Raw genomic sequence first — 16,310 nt, 5'->3', positions numbered from 1 at the left:
ACCCTAACCCTAACCCTGCTCGGGACATTCAATATTTACGGAATGGGCACCTCTTAAGCACCAGGCATCGTTCTAGGCCAGTGGACGTCCAGAGCCCAGCAAAGTACCTGGCACGTAAGAGATGTATTTCTGCAGTGAATAAATGAAACAAGCTAGCGTGAGTAATACGTCCACGCACACGCCGCGTTCATAAGCAACACCCTGGCTCCTCAGCTAGGACCGCGGCCGCTTCAGGCTTCCCCAGCCCACGTGCTCACAGGTCCCCGCCCCGGGCCGCTGGCGTCCGGAGTCCCGGTCCGCCGCGATCCCAGCTTGCAACGCGGCTCCAGGCTCTTCCGCACTCACAGTGACTTTTCACTTTCCGCTTTCGCGTTCTCGGCGTTGGCTTCTCAACCAAACTCCGGCACCGATGACTGACGCAGAGCCTCAGCCAATGGGAAGTCAAAGTGTCCCGGAAGGGTCGGCCTTCCGGCTAATACGGGGAGGGCAGCAGGAGTGGCTGCGCGGTGAGGGCTGTAGCCGGTAGAGTGGGCTTGCGGCGATTGGGGGTCCCTCGGCACCGCAGCCATGGTGAGATGGGGAGCGAGCAGAAGGACGCGGGGTAGGGGTGAACGACGCGGGGGGCCTGGGGGGCGTGGGAGGCGGAGAGGGCTCGGTGGTCGTCGGGAGTTCGAAGGTAAGCGGACCACGGTGAGGACCAAGGGGCCGAAGGCGGCTCCCCGCAGTTGCACAGCGTTCGTGTCAGAGCTGGAGCTCGGGGTGTCCGGGCGCCTCTGGGCCAGGGGCCGCGCCGGGGGCTCTGGTCGCACTTGGCCCCTGGCGCTGAGCCCCCCTCGCTCTGTCTGCCGCAGTCTATTATGTCCTATAATGGAGGGGCCGTCATGGCCATGAAGGGGAAGAACTGCGTGGCCATCGCTGCCGACAGGCGCTTCGGGATCCAGGCCCAGATGGTGACCACGGACTTCCAGAAGATCTTTCCCATGGGTGATCGGCTGTACATAGGCCTGGCCGGGCTCGCCACGGATGTCCAGACTGTGTAAGTGTCGGGGTCCCCGCCCACGCGCGGGCCTCTTCCTGGACTAGCCTTGCCTAGCGTCCTGAGTGGCCCAGGTATCAGTCATGTACCAGACCGCACCAGTGGATCAGAGACTTTGCCGGACACCGTAAACCTTGCAGAATTGTGTCCTAACCAGCTTGCACCAGCATTTACTCAGTGCCAGACTCTGCGCAGAGCACCTTACATGCATGGACTCATTTAATCCTCTTAACTACATTACCCTGTTGCTGTCCCATTGGCAGATGAGGAAACTGAGAGTCTTAGAGCTTTATGCCCAAGAGGAAAGCTAATGGATGTCATCCAGAATCCCAGTGCAGGGCTCTTTCAGTCCTGTGGGCAGTCCCTCAATAACTTTAGGTTTAGTTGGGAAACGCATACAGAAAGATAACTAACCCCAGCATACACCGGACGCATATTACCTGCTAGATGTGTCATCTAGTGAATAGAGGCTGTGTGATTTGAAAGGAGGGGGAATCTGGGAGATGAAATAGGTAGCTCTTGTGTTGGTCCAGGTATGAGGGTTATTGTCCTGACGGGGTGGTAGTGGTGGGAAAGGAAAGGACGGTGTTTCTGAGAGTTGTTGCTGACCAGCCCTAGTGGCTGCCTGAATATTGTGAGAGTACAGAGTCATTCATTGAGAGTGGAGCTTGTGTCTTTTTTTATCTATTACTAGCATCTAGATTAGTACATGGCATGTAAGTAATCCAGAAATGTTTTAGAGAACAAAATATAGAAATGATCTCTGAAAGTATAGTCTTTAATCCAGAAATGTTTTAAAGATGATTTGTGTTTTGAGCATGTTGACTGAAATATGGAAATTGGGAGGACTAGTTTTAGGGAAAGGTGATGACTGATTTTGACACTAATTTGAAAGGGACAAGCCAAGCCAAGTAGGAAACAACCTTCAAGCAGTTGGGATCTTGAAATTATGTATCTCAGGACTGGTGAGGCTCTGGTGATCATTTAACCCTGTGGGAACAGATTTTGGAGAGACAAATATGTAGAGGAGAAAAATTAGCTGCCGTTTGAGAGCTTAACTAACTGTATATTTGGCAATGGGCGAAGAAGAGAGGCCAAAGGGAAAGAATCAGGATAGGGTTTGAAGAGGGAAGATGTAGTTGCAGGTGGCAGGTCCTGCAGGAAGCTGGTGGCCTGAAGAACAGCAGTTCTTTTTTTTTTTTTTTCCATTTAAGATTTTTTTTTTTTTAATATTTTATTTATTTATTCTTGATAGACATAGAGAGAGAGTGGCAGAGACATAGGCAGAGGGAGAAGCTGGCTCCATGCCTGGAGCCCGATGCAGGGACTCAATCCTGGGACTCCAGGATCATGCCCTGGGTCAAAGGCAGGCGCTAAACTGCTGAGCCACCCAGGGATCCCTTCTTTTAAGATTTTATTTATTCGTGAGAGACAGAGAGACAGAGACACAGGTAGAGGGAGAAGCAGGCTCCATGCAGGGAGCCCACATGGGACTGGACCCTGGGACTCCGGGATCACACCCTGAGCTGAAGGCAGATGCTCAACCACTGAGCCACCCAGGCGTCTCAAGAACAGCAATTCTTGTACTTAGTTCTTAGGAAACCAAGACAGTGGTTCACTAATGTGGGTGAAAGTTTGTCAGAGAATTCTTTCTCATTCCCCTTGAAGCTCCTCAGTCTCAAGAACACAGGACTTAGAAATTCTTCCTAGATTCCAGCCAGATCCTGGTGGAATCAAGGTGACAGCTTTGAGTTCCCATCCCTCTAAAGGCCCCCATCAGCCTTTCTCTCCCCAGTCACGGGCATTCCCCTCACACCATTTCCTTCCTTTTCTTCGGGAAGCTTTCTCACCAAGTTTGTGTGTTTGTGGGCAGTAACTTGTAATTTTGCTAGGCATCAGGTTCTTCACCTGTAAGGAAGCTCATGTTTTGTCTAAGGCTTTGTTCCATTTCCTTTGACTCACCATTTTGCTTCTGGCAGTTCTGGCATTGGTCAGCCCTCTGCAGGGGCCTATCCTGGGCTCTGAATTGTGGCACTGGAGAAGGTGTGGCTTTTTTGCCTTTTTTTTTTTTTTTTTTTTTTTTAAGATTTTATTTATTTATTCATGAGAGACAGAGAGAGTCAGAGAGAGACACAGGCAGAGGGAGAAGCGGCTCCATGCGGGGAGCCCGATGTAGGACCCGATCCCAGGACTCCAGGATCAGGCCCCAGGCTGAAGCCAGGCACTAAACCGCTGAGCCACCCAGGGATCCCCCACCTTTTTGCTTATGCACCTCCCAGGCCATTAGTACAGCAGCTGCTGCTTAATGCACAGAAGACTGTGGTCTTCCAAGCACCTGATCGTCCCCCCATACATTGCCTCACTGCCTAGTGATTTGTTGTGTTCCTGTCTTACAGATGGTAAAATTAAGTGGGAGGACGAAGGCTTAGGTCAACTCTTACAATCCATTGCTCTTTCCTTTCTTTCATTTTGGTTTTGGTTTTGTTTTGTTTTGTTTTGTTTTGTTTTTGGTCCACTGCTCTTTTGACTGTCATTTCCCATCTGTGTGTCTGCAGGTAGACTCTTGCCAAGAGTGTAGAGGAGCTGTGTATTTTATGGTATATAAATTGTCCCTCAAGAAAGAGAGGCAAAGGGGATGCCTAGGTGGCTCAGTGGTTGGGCGTCTGCCTTTGGCTCAGGTCGTGATCCTGGGGTCCTGGGATCAAATTCCGCATGGGCTCCCCATGGGGAGCCTGCTTCTGTCTCTGCCTCTCTCTGTGTGTCTCATGAATAAATAAATAAAAATTTTAAAATTTTAAAAAAGAAAGGCAAAATCTGTTCCTTACTTCCCCTCACCTCAGCAAAAGGTATGGGAAGAGAGGTATTACAGAATGGTATGTTTACAGGTGGTAAATGTTGGATAATCTGAAACATGGACGTGAGGCTGGACTTCCGGTGAGAAAAATCACTGGGAGGGAAAGAGAAGAGTCTTGTCAGGGGGAGGCGATTGTGTGTCTCCCTACATACATCCTGACCTCCAGGGGGTGGACACCAGGGGACCATTCACTTGTGACTTACTACCTGACTTTTCTTCTGTCACAGTGCCCAGCGTCTCAAGTTCCGGCTAAACCTGTATGAGCTGAAGGAAGGCCGGCAGATCAAGCCCTACACACTCATGAGCATGGTGGCCAACCTCTTGTATGAGAAACGGTGAGCGGAGTGTAGCCTGGGACTTGGGGAATGCAGAAACCTTGGGCCGAGTAGGCACGTGGTATGGAGAGATGCCTGGGAAGGTTCCTCTGCCTCCCGTTTCTTGTTTGCAGGGTGATAACCTTACTTTTTGGGTCTGTTTTCCATGGGCCTTTCTGATAACCAAATAGGACAGGAACAGTTACTTCAGAAGAAGACAAGGAATGCAAATAGCAGACAAACTTGTTTCCAGGCAACAGAATTAACCCTTCCAGAGAGTGCCCTGGAGTCTCCCAGCCAGGAGCCATCCTGACTCCAGAGCTAATTCTGTTGGCACTAGATTCTCGGGACCTAGGAATGGAGTTTTCTTTGAAGACTTCATGATGAGGAAAGTAAAGGCCTAGGCACAGAATCCAGTGCAGAAGCAGAAATTAAAGAAGAGCCCCACGGGGACTTTTCCACTCATCTCTGGGCTACACTGGGTGGCAGAAAGACAAGTGGGATTCTTTTGTTTTCTTTTTTCTTTTTAAACTTTTTATTTTAAGATAATTTCAAACTTTGTGGAAAAGTTACAGAAGTACTCTTTAGCTCTTACAACTAAGTCTTTGCCATTTCCATACGTGGAGCAATACTGTTGCCTTTTTAGTATACAATCTAAAAACCTATAGGGATCCCTGGGTGGCGCAGCGGTTTAGCGCCTGCCTTTGGCCCAGGGCGCGATCCTGGAGACCCGGGATCGAATCCCACGTCGGGCTCCCGGTGCATGGAGCCTGCTTCTCCCTCTGCCTCTGTCTCTGTCTCTCTCTCTCTCTCTGTATGACTATCATAAATAAATAAAAGTTAAAAAAATAAAAAAAATAAAAATAAAAATAAAAATAAAAATAAAAACCTATAAAACGATTGCGTATTTCTAGGTGTGGTAATATCTATCCTCAGATGTGTATTGTCTGCCATGTATGGTAACCATGTTTATCAAAATCCTGAATTGACAAAGGCCTAAATGATTTTTAAAACTGATTTATAGAGGGGGACAATGTCTTATACAGTCCTAAAGATAACTCACATTTAGGTATATTTGTAATGGCTCATATTGTTGTTTTTAAGTAAATTCTACATAAATCCATCATAGAGCTTGAGTTCACAACCAGGGTAGTGAATTCAGGCCCCACATTGGGTGCACAGATTACTTTAAATAAAAAAGTAAACTTAAGGGATCCCTGGGTGGCGCAGCGGTTTGGCGCCTGCCTTTGGCCCAGGGCACGATCCTGGAGACCCGGGATCGAGTCCCACGTCGGGCTCCCAGTGCATGGAGCCTGCTTCTCCCTCTGCCTGTGTCTCTGCCTCTCTCTCTCTCTCTCTCTGTGTGACTATCATAAATAAATAAAAATTTATTTGAAAAAAAAAGTAAACTTAAAAAAGAAACCCACAAATGGAGTCACATGCTCTACCAACTTAGCTACTTTGTTTATTGAAAATAAGAAAAACGCAGAACATTGAGGCTGACCTGGAAAATTCTAGGTTCTTAGCTAGCCAGGAGCTTTCTCTATAAGCCCAGCTGAAGTCAGTGACTTTCCAGCAGGATAGGCTAGTGCTGTGATTTGCAAATTTGAGCAATGTGCAAAGCCTTTTTCAAAGAAAAAACTTCCCGTGGTCCCAGAGAATCCATCCAAGTACCTCTCTTTGTGAGACATTGTCCGTAAAAGTTATTACATTCGGGTGGAACCTTGGTCAGTGTGACTTGATGTCTAAATGCTGACCCTGAACTGTGTTTTGTATTTAGTTTTAAGATTGTCACTTGAAGGGGCACCTGGGTGGCTCAGTGGTTGAGCGTCTGCCTTTGGCTCAGGTCAAGTCCTGCATCAGGCTCCCCTCTGCTTATGTCTCTGTGTGTCTCATGAATAAATGCAATCTTAAGAAAAAAAAAAAAAAAGTCGCCCAAATAATCTAGAATATTCTTATATGTATTTACAGTTTATTGTAAACTAAATACAGGATTTCAATTTTTTAAAAAGATTTTATTTATTTTAGATAGAGCATGAATAAGGGAGAAGGGCAGAGAGAAAGAAGCAGACTCCCCACTGACCAGGGAGCCCAATGTGGGACTCGATCGCAGGACCCTGGGATGACAACCTGAGCTGAAGGCAGACGCTCAACCACTGAGCCATCCAGGTGCCCCTGGATTTTAAATTTCTTAAATAAGTTGATACCCAGGCATCTGTTCAAGAAACAAGGGTTCAAAGCACACTATCTCAACCCCTTCATGTTACAATTAACTAGGTTTTTGTCTTTAGAATTTTCTTTTGTAGAGCTGTAATTGAAGGTCATACTCTTAGATATTACTGAGAACTGGTATAAGACATGGATAAGTAAAGACAAAACATCTTAGTTACTGTTTCTATTGAGACTAGTGGTCATTAGTTTCTGAGTATTTTTTTTTTTATTTTTTTTAGTTTCTGAGTATTTTATAGAGAGATTCCAGAGATTAATTCTTCTCGAAGCTCAGGATCTAGAACAAGGTTTTGGGTTTTTGTTTTTGTTTTTGTTTTAGATTTTATTTATTCATGAGCAATACCCAGAGGCTGAGACACAGGCAGAGGGAGAAGCAGGCTCCCCATCAGGAGCTCAACGCGGGACTTGATGCAGGACTTGATCCTAGGATCAGGATCACACCCTGAGCCAAAGGCGGACACTCAACTACTGAGCCATCTAACCGTCCCCTAGAACAAGTAACTGATAATCTCCTATTTCCTTGTAGGCACAGGCAGACAAGGAAATAACCCAACTCGATGAGTGTCCTTTGCCTTGCCTGCCAGGAGACTCACAACAAAACTTTGGATTCGGTCTGTGTGTCTCTGTTTTCATGGTTTCATTTTATTTTTCAGTGTTTTTCTTATGAACTGCTTCAAAGCTGCTTTCTAAAGGAGTAGAGGTATAGATGTATGAATAGAGAATTGAATGGTGGTAGGACTTTGGTGAGGATAAGGAAGATGGGAAGAAATCAGGAATTCCCCAAAAAAAGAATGTGGAAGAGAGGGTCAGACGTGAGGAGGATATGAAGGCAAGTGTCAGGGAAAAGAAGTCTTAGAGCATTTTCAGATGTCAGGAGGTGGGGAAGGGTGAACCAAAGCTGGCTGTATGGGGAGGCACCTGGCTAGCTCAGTTGGTAGAGCAGTTGACTTTTTTTTTTTTAAGATTTTATTTATTTATTCGTGAGAGACACAGAGAGAGGGGGCAGTGACACAGGCAGAGGGAGAAGCAGGCTCCATGCAGGGAGCTGATGTGGGACTCGACCCCGGGACTCCAGGATCACGCCCTGAGCCGAAGGCAGACACTCAACTGCTGAGCCACCCAGGCATCCCACAGCAGGTGACTCTTAATCTTAGGGTCTTTGAGTTCAAGCCCCATGTTGGGTCTATAGAGTTAAAAACAAAACAAAACAGGGCAGCCTGGGTGGCTCAGCAGTTTAGCACCGCCTTCAGGTTGGGGCGTGATCCTGGAGTCCCACATCGACTCCGTGCATGGAGCCTGCTTCTCCCTCTGCCTGTGTCTCTGCCTTTCTCTGTCTCTCTGTCTCTCATAAATAAATAAATAAAATCTTTAAAAAATAAATAAATAAAAGCTGGCGTCGGGAAAGTGGATCTTCCCAGATAGGTCCTCTGTGTTCCTCCCCGGGTCTGAGCTGGGGCCTTGTCTGAGTAGGCCTGAGCAGGAAAGCAAATGTTCTTGAGCTGTGGCTTCTCTCTGCTCCTGGCCCTCACAGGTTTGGCCCCTACTACACAGAGCCAGTCATCGCTGGGTTGGACCCAAAGACCTTTAAGCCCTTCATCTGCTCTCTAGACCTCATCGGCTGCCCCATGGTGACTGATGACTTTGTGGTCAGTGGCACCTGCTCCGAACAAATGTATGGGATGTGCGAGTCCCTCTGGGAGCCCAACATGGTAAGTTGGTGGCATGGAGTAGGGCTAGGCTCGGAGCTGTCCACCCCTTGGCCATCAGTGTTTGTGTGGCATGTAATAAGAGGAGACACGGGAGAGAGCAAGAGCTGCTGGGCCTTGTGAGGGTGTCCAGAAACCCCATCTGCCAGGGCTTGATGCAGGCCAGCTCCAGGGGAGAGCATCTTTTGTTAGGAGACCCCAGTCAGATATTTGCTGCAACAAAAGATAGTTTCTGACCTTGGGTTTACGGAGTTCTCGCATCCATTCATCAAATAGATGTTTAACAGGTGTAGGGTTAGAGGAAGCTCAACAGAATGGGCTCCAGAGTCAGGTTGTCTGGGTTGGAAACCTGGACCCACCTGTCACTTAGTTCTGTTAGGGGGAGTGGTGTGAGGGGAGACATGAAGACTGGAATGGTGCCTGATAGTGAGGGCTGGCTCTCGTGCCAGCGCTGCCGGGCCCTGGGGACCAGGGAGTCTGTCTTCACGGGTTTACTGCAAGCTAATGAAGCAAGACAGACACCCGAATTGGTGTTAAAATGCAGTTTGCCAGGAATCGGGGAAGCGAAAAGGGCCTGGCTTGCAGAAGAAACAGCCTGTGGGAAGTTACTGGAGGGGCCAGGTGTGTTCAGTGATGGAGAACTTGCTGTGGCTGCTGCAGTGTGGGCCAAATGTGGGGTGAGATGATGGTGGAGAGCAAGAGTGGGCTGAGACTTCAGAAGGCCTTGAATGCCGTGCCAAAGAGCTTGAACTTCTTCCTAGCGCTTGATATCAAAGGCAATCAGGATCCAGAGCCTGCAGGTAGATGCCGTAGGCTTCGTAGGCTTCGTGGTCACCTGTAGGAGGCACTGAGTGAGACCTGAACAAAGGTTGTTGGGAGAGGGAGTCGGAGGTTGGGGGCAGCCAGAGTCCAGAGGATTTGGTCACCTCAAACAGTTGAGAGTGGTGAGATAATGCAGATATCGGAGTTTTCTAGCCAAGCTAACCAAGATGGAGGATGTGGAAGGAACAGGTTTGTGAGGGGTGTGGGTTCGTGGACAGGTTCTGACATTCCTGTGATACCCAGGAGGAGAGCCCATAGACAACTCGTAAAGCACATGGAAGTTGAACAGGGATTCTCCTTATTTTACAGAAGAGATTGAGCTTAGTGAAGGGACATGTGATTTGCCCCGGTCACTGCTGGTTAGTGGAGGAAGTTCAGGGCTTGAATTCTCCTTCACTTTCCCTTACATTCCCTGCTTTCTTTGGAGGAGCTCATGGGGCTTCCCACATCCAGGGAACCATCCCTCACTTCAGGCACAGGGATAGGCAGAGTGGGGGTACCTTGAGCCTATAAAAAGAGAATTAAGGGGTCAAACCCAGTTAGGGTCCAAGGCTCTGAGTCTGAGGCTTTTGCTCTGTTGGCAGGACCCAGAACACCTGTTTGAAACCATCTCACAAGCCATGCTGAATGCTGTGGATCGGGATGCGGTGTCAGGCATGGGAGTCATTGTCCACATCATGTGAGTATGAGTTGGGAGAAGTCTAGAAGCTTTGCAGACACCTTCTTCTCCTCTCCCCAACAAACACCCGATCTTCCCACCTCCCTGATCAGGTGTGAGGAAGGAAAGGCAGTTGTGGCAGGCTTGGGATAGAAATCTGTGCCTCTCCAAGGGTGGCAACAGGGAGCCTCTCCTGGGTCCCCTGGCCTCTGTCAGGTGAGGCTCCATGACCCTGAGTTCCTCCCCGCTTGCTCACAGTGGACATTTCTTTCCTAAGTGTCCCCAAGGTCTCAGGGACCTGTGTTGGGATGAGCCACAGCAGAACTCCTGCAGATTGATCAGAACTCTAAGGGACTCCCTCCTCGCCCAGCTCCTGCCTCCGGGTGACATTCTGAGGCACATCTGGATGATGTCCTGAGCTCTGGGAATGGATTTTCCAGCCCCAGCCAGCTTCTTCCCCGCCATTCCCTTTCCCCCTAAGTAATTCTGGAGCTGTCACCAGGATCCTGGTTGGATGAAATAGAGGTCCTCCCGATAGCTTTCCTTGGGTGCATCCCAAAGTAAGCATTTGGACCCTTTTGTTACAGGATAGCTTGCTTAATTATCATGAAAAGCAGACTGAGGCTGATAGAGAATTTACCACTCGGGTCCTTTATATTCTTGGGGACGAAACACCACACACCTCCTTGTTCTCTGGGCCTGGGGGAGCCCCTGCCCTTCTCTGAGGGCTGCACTGCCAGGCCCGGAATCACTTGGACTCCTGATGGTTCCAGCTGTGGACATCCTTCACTAGGCTCCCCATTTTTGCCTTTCTCCCCTTCCTCATCCCAGGCCAGGCAGACAAGCTAATGCTAATGTAACACGAGCAAGACACTTCCACCAAGAGTTGGCAGCACAGCTCTTTGTTTTGCAGTCTAGAATGGTACAGATGTTTTGTGACTTTCTCCCTCTGCAGTGAGAAGGACAAAATCACCACCAGGACACTGAAGGCCCGCATGGACTAACCCTCTGTTCCCAGAGACTACTTTTTTTTTTTAATAAATCGTTTTTCTTTCATTTCTGTTTCTTTGTGTTTGGGTCTTTTACCAGGGATCTTTGTCTCCATCTGGGCAGTTAAAAGGAGCTACCCAGGGTATACCTTGGTTTTCTTCTTGACTGGTGGCTTTCCCTAGTGGTAAGCCAGTGGGGATGACACTTACAAGTCACTTCCTGAGTGCCTGCTGTGTGCTAGGCCCGCACAAAGTGCTTTACACATTCTAGAGTTTAATCACCGCGGTGACTTAAGGCAGTTAACTTGCTCAGGGCCACTTTAATAAGTGGTAGAGCAAAGATGGAAACTCCTATTCCATTTGACCTCAAAGCCTAGAATACTTTTTCACTCCGTTCTACTGGAAAACTCTTAAATCTTTCATTGTTTCAGGTAGAAATTGGGCCAGGTAGCCACAAGTAATAACTTGGGGATTAGCGTTTCTTAACCTTAGCTGCACATTAGTCACACAGCTACTCTGATTCCATCCCTCAAGATTGTGACTTAACTGGCTTTTAAAGGTCTGTCCTTCCTAAAAGCTTCTCAAATGATTCCTGCTTGCAACCTGTGGCAGTGGCTCCCAAACTTGTGCCTCCATCAGAATCACCTGGAGGGCCCGCTAAAACCATTTCTGATTTGGACCTATAGCGGGACCTGGACACTTTTGATTCCCAGCTGCTACTGCTATTGCTGGTGGAGGACCACACTGGGAGGACCCCTAGATTTTTAAGCTAAGAGTCTACATGGAGAACATGAGCTACACAGAAGTGACCTGTTCAAAGACAGCCATGTAGCTGGTCAAGGGAGAGCTGGGACAGGTGTATGTGTGTGGCTCCTAGCCAGTGTTGGTTTTACACAGCTGGAAGTGAGAGGTGAGCAATCTGTCCATTTCTCAATGTGCACAGTGAGGTCACAATACCTGACCAGCTTGGTGCCTGTGCCCTTAATCCCTGCTTATTAGCCAGGTCTGAAAGTAGGTGGCCACAGTCCCAGCCTATACCCTTTCTCCAGACTCAAGTCATACATGGATTTTGTCCAAGCAACTTTTGAAGCTGGGACCCAAACCTTTTAATTTTTTTTTTTAAATTTATTTATGATAGTCACAGAGAGAGAGAGAGGCAGAGACACAGGCAGAGGGAGAAGCAGGCTCCATGCACTGGGAGCCCGATGTGGGATTCGATCCCGGGTCTCCAGGATCGCGCCCTGGGCCAAAGGCAGGCGCCAAACCGCTGCGCCACCCAGGGATCCCCCAAACCTTTTAATTCTGAAAAAAAGGGTTGTTTCCAAAGGACTCACACGTGACAGGTGTGTACACAAAGCTTTTTGAGTTTTATTTGTTCCTTGGGTTGGAGATTCATCTTAACGTGCATGCATTTTAAAACAGTAATCAGGGTCTCGAACTGTTCGAGCAGACATGAGACAAGCACAAGGGGTTGAAAATTCCTATTTAAAAAAATGGAGGTCGCAGTGAGAAACTGAGAAGTCACGTACATCTGATGGGTGCTAGTGTATCCCGCCCCCCAAGAGGTGAATCTAAGCTTCATTCACATTTTTTGATGACAATGATCTGACCTGATGCTTGGATGTGCCGAGCAGTTCTGGCCTCCCCCTAAAGGCTGCTGGTTCACAACTCATGAAATAGCTCTGAGCAGGGGAAGGGGCTCCTCTGAAGTTTCCTCCTCAGCCTCCCAAGGATCTCAGGACAACCCAGTGGGGGCAGCTGAATCTCGTCTTTCCTTTGGAGGCACTCTTCATAGGTGGCACATCTCAGCGGAAAGGTGGGCCATGTCCCTGCCCCCTGCAGATGGCTGGTAGATTTGGGGGGCAAATAGGTTTTCCCTAGGATTCCTGTGCTCAGGCCGGACCCTCCCTCTATTTCTGCCAGAAAGAAGTGAGGTCCCTAGACTTGGGGGAACCACAGCTCTAAAGCCCGAGCTGTAAGGTTCCTCTTGGCCCCTAACACTTGAGTAGCTCAAATGCTAGGGAGTGCTGAAGTTTTTTTCTCTCCCAACAAGAATTGGTAAAAAGACAACTGGGGGAGTGGGACTGGCTGCTGAGCAAAGTCCCGGGTCTTTGGTCCACCTCCCCAGGGCAGATTCTTAGGGCAGAAGTCTGTTGTCCCCAGTCCTGAGCACTACGGGAGGGGGGGGGGGGGACACACCTGTCTGAGGCCTAAAGCACAGGCAGGAGAAACAGGAAGGAGGAGGGGAGGAAGAGCTGCCTGTGGTGGGAACTTAGAGGGAGCCACTGAGCACAGCCACAGACCAGTAACCCCTGAGCTAGAGAAGGAGAGATGGAGCACTGCTTCAGTCTGCTCCTGGAACTGCTGGCTTCTGCCCGGGACCCCCAAACTGCAGGGCACAGGGAAGGAGCTTGCACTGGGAGACAAAGACTCTGGTGCGTGAAAAGGAACGAGGGCCAGAGGCCTTCATCTAGTGATCTAGGCAGACTTTCCAGAAAAGCCTCGCTCTGGTTGGGAGGCCTGGGAGGCTGGTGTCTCAGCCACAAACTTTGAGGACGGGAGAAGCTGTGGCTGGCTAGGCGGTCAGGGCAGGGATGGGGGTGGGTGGAGAGGAATCTTGCTCTTCTCTCCATTCAGGCTTCACCCCATCAGTCATGTCCTATTCCTACACCCCTGTTCTTGGGAGACCCCAAATTATTCTGGGGTGCTTGCTGGGAGACCGCTGGAGCTTTTCTGCAAGGCTCCAGAGAGGAGGGCTGAGGGTAGTGCCCTTGGACACCTTCTAGGGCCCCCACAGAGGGAACAGTGGGGCTCAGGAAAGGAGTAGGGGCACACAAAAGCTTGGGGGTCAGTTCCCTTTCTCCACATTCAGACCACAAACCAAATATACCTGCGTCATTCCAAAAAAGAGAAAGAAAACTGACAGAAACCAAGATAAATAGCTCTTGAACATTTGAATGGCAAAGGAATTAGAGAGCCAAACCCAAGGTTTTGAAGAAGCACAGAGAATGACCTTTAAAAAAAAAAATCTAAAATCCACCCAACCACAGCTCAAATGTTTCGGCCCAAACAATACTGTCAGAAAAACAAAGAGCATTTGAAACAGAATGCTACTCTCAAAATGTAAACAATAAAAAAAAAAAAAAAAAAAAAAAAAACCCACAAAAACTCAATGTTAAAGAAGTTAGATACCTGGTAGCTCATCTTTAACTGATGGATTGTGTTACGTTACACTTTTCATACACATGATGGCAACATGATCAGTGGACCAAACGCAGGAAGCCGGTGGGAGCCCAAGGCTGTGGCAGCCATGGAAGGACAGCCTGCCAAGTTCTGAAGATGTTGGGCCTCTCGAGGGGCAGATCCAAATTTTCATTCTTGATTAGGAGGTGGGGAAATCAAGTCCAAACATTACTCCTACATAATCCCTTCCTACATCAGATTTGTTTTCTCCATGAGCCACTTGGTGTCACGTTCTTCCTCAAATCACCTGGTGGTCTTGCTGCTGATGTTCAGAGCTACCTACGGCCCCTTCTTGGGGCCAGGGTGGTTGTTTGACCTGCTTGCCTCTTCCAGAACAGTGCCAGTAAGCCCCTGTGGAGTCCAAAAATGTTGCCTCCATTCCTCCCTGACCTTAAAAGCTGTGGGGAGGGCACGGAAACAGTGCTGGTTCCTGCTCCGGAAGCTGAGCTTGGCCAGGTTTGGAGGGAGCCACAGGAAAGCAATCCATTCAGTCAGTGTTTCCACAGACTTTCTTCGCATCTGTGGGGTTATCTACAAGTTTTGCCATATCTCATCCCAAATCCCCAGTTCCTGGTGAGGGGGTGAGAAGATGCAGGAATGTACCTCCCCCAACACAGGGCTGTTTCTCTCCTAGCCAGACCAAGCTGCTCTGATGGCATCAAGAATGACACGTGGCTCAGTTCTAAGATCTGGGTAGCTCAGCAGGTGGGTGGAGACCCAGAAGGAAGCTGCAGGATGCCACTCCTGAGGAAGCCCGGGGATGGCAGATCTGCTAAAAGTTGACACCCAGGCATCAAGGAAAATAGTCCCAAAGCTGGCGCCAGGTCGATCCCCGTATCAGGCCTCCAAATGCGATTTCCTGGGTCTCATCAAGTAACTCTGAAGCAACGTCAGGCATGGGTGCCACCTTCCAAGGTGGGGGGTGGGCTCCCTGCTGGCCAAGACCATCCGAGGGACAGACCACAGGCACAGGGCATCAGATTATCTACATGGCAGCCCTGGCACTTGAGGTATCTCTGCAAGGAACACCCCAGGCACGTGGAGATGTGCCCCAGCTAAAAGCTCAACTACAAGGGAGGGCGCCTGGGCCAAGATTAGAAGGAAGTGAACAGATGGAGGGCACAAGACCTCATTTGATACTCATCAGCTTCTGGGGGTCCTGCTATAAGTAAAGAGGCTCCCTCGTTCCTCTTGACCCAATGAGAGGCAGGCATTATAGACAGGACATCGGAACGCCAGGAGCCAGGGGCCTGGGTGACGTTCGCGGGGTTCTGTGAGAACCAGCTGTCCGAGAGCCCAGCCGTTACCCCCACCCCTAACCATCCCATGAGGATGAACTCACGCCCCTGGGAGATCTCTCCTGATCCAAGGTGCCTGATGTTGATCTGGAACGTTCCTTCAGGAGGACAGCATTTACATGGAGGAATCCGGTAACATTTCACTTGGATCCGAGGCGAAAGGTGGAGGAAGTTGTGCACAAAACTCCATAAAATTAAAAAGTTAATCCAGACATGATCAAATGCAGCAGGGGTGAGGTGTCTGACCTCTTCTTCTCTGGCATCAGAGCACTTGGACCGTTGGCCAGGTCCATGGGGTGCCTCTTTAACTAAAGGGAACCCAGAGTAGAGCAGGGATGGGGAGAGTGATGGGGTGATGACATACGTCATTATAAATAGCAAACCTGGAGCAATGAGATTTCAGAAACAAAACCCACATAAACCCACAAAGTCATCTCTAGCCCCAAGGTACTGTAAAAGGTTACAAGGGAACAAAAAGGAAACCCCTTTTCAACCTGGGTCAAATGGGGGGAAAATCAAAGGTGAGCGGAAGGTGAGGCACACCCTGTGAGTCCGAGAGAGCTCACGCAGCATCTCTCCTGCCCCCCAGCTAGTCTTTCCCTCACAGGCGGCCAGCTCCTCACCAAAGCCCTCCCCTCCCCCGACTCTGACTCTGCTTCCCACCCTCCCCTCCAGCCCAAATCTACCCTCTCCCTTTTCCGACCCGACCCCACATCCGGCTCTCTGGCTCTGGCTGAAGGTAGAAAGTAACTACGTCAGGATGTTGGACATGAACTCGTTGAAGCGTTTGGAGTACTGCTCAGGGTTCACAGTCGAAATCTCGGCCCCTGCCTGTAACACACAGAGGCTGACTCAGGTGGAGCTCATGGCCCCAAATGGGAGGCTACTGGAAGGATCCAGTGGGAGGGGCGGCGGGGGGTGGGGGGCGGATTCAGCAGCCTCTGGCTCGGCCTGAGAGCCTAACGCTATGTCCAGACGGCAGTTCCCACTCAGAGTTACCCTGGCCTTGCTCCTCTGACTCACAACCCTAAGCCTGCACCCACTGAAGGAGGGGCAAGGTTGTGGGGAAGTGGTGGAGAGACTCGGGATCTTGGGGCCAGGTTCCTGTTTGGACAGAGGAGCTTCAAGTCCATGGGGAAGAGGTTCTTGGGGGAGCAGACT

At 49.5% G+C, this 16,310-nt stretch overlaps 2 protein-coding genes across 3 annotated transcripts in view; one reads left to right on the top strand and one right to left on the bottom strand.

Moving 5' to 3' along the window:
• Positions 1-527: 527 nt before the first annotated feature.
• PSMB3 (proteasome 20S subunit beta 3) lies at positions 528-10,675 on the top strand. Its single transcript, NM_001252157.1, has 6 exons — positions 528-570; positions 852-1,036; positions 4,118-4,225; positions 7,965-8,142; positions 9,546-9,640; positions 10,575-10,675. The coding sequence occupies exons 1-6, from the start codon at positions 568-570 to the stop codon at positions 10,621-10,623; spliced, it is 618 nt and encodes a 205-aa protein (NP_001239086.1). The 5' UTR covers positions 528-567; the 3' UTR covers positions 10,624-10,675.
• Positions 10,676-11,954: 1,279 nt separating this feature from the next.
• PIP4K2B (phosphatidylinositol-5-phosphate 4-kinase type 2 beta) overlaps positions 11,955-16,310 on the bottom strand; it is a 28,047-nt gene continuing 23,691 nt past the window's right edge. For both annotated transcript variants that reach the window (XM_038547466.1, XM_038547467.1), the window contains exon 10: positions 11,955-15,980. In XM_038547466.1, coding sequence (XP_038403394.1) covers positions 15,900-15,980 — 81 coding nt within the window. In that variant the 3' untranslated portion in view covers positions 11,955-15,899. The remainder of the gene's footprint in view (positions 15,981-16,310) is intronic.

Source organism: Canis lupus, chromosome 9 (genome assembly GCF_011100685.1).
Source record: "Canis lupus familiaris isolate Mischka breed German Shepherd chromosome 9, alternate assembly UU_Cfam_GSD_1.0, whole genome shotgun sequence".
Classification (NCBI taxonomy): Eukaryota; Metazoa; Chordata; class Mammalia; order Carnivora; family Canidae; genus Canis; species Canis lupus.
This window is presented reverse-complemented; position numbering and strand designations above follow the sequence as displayed.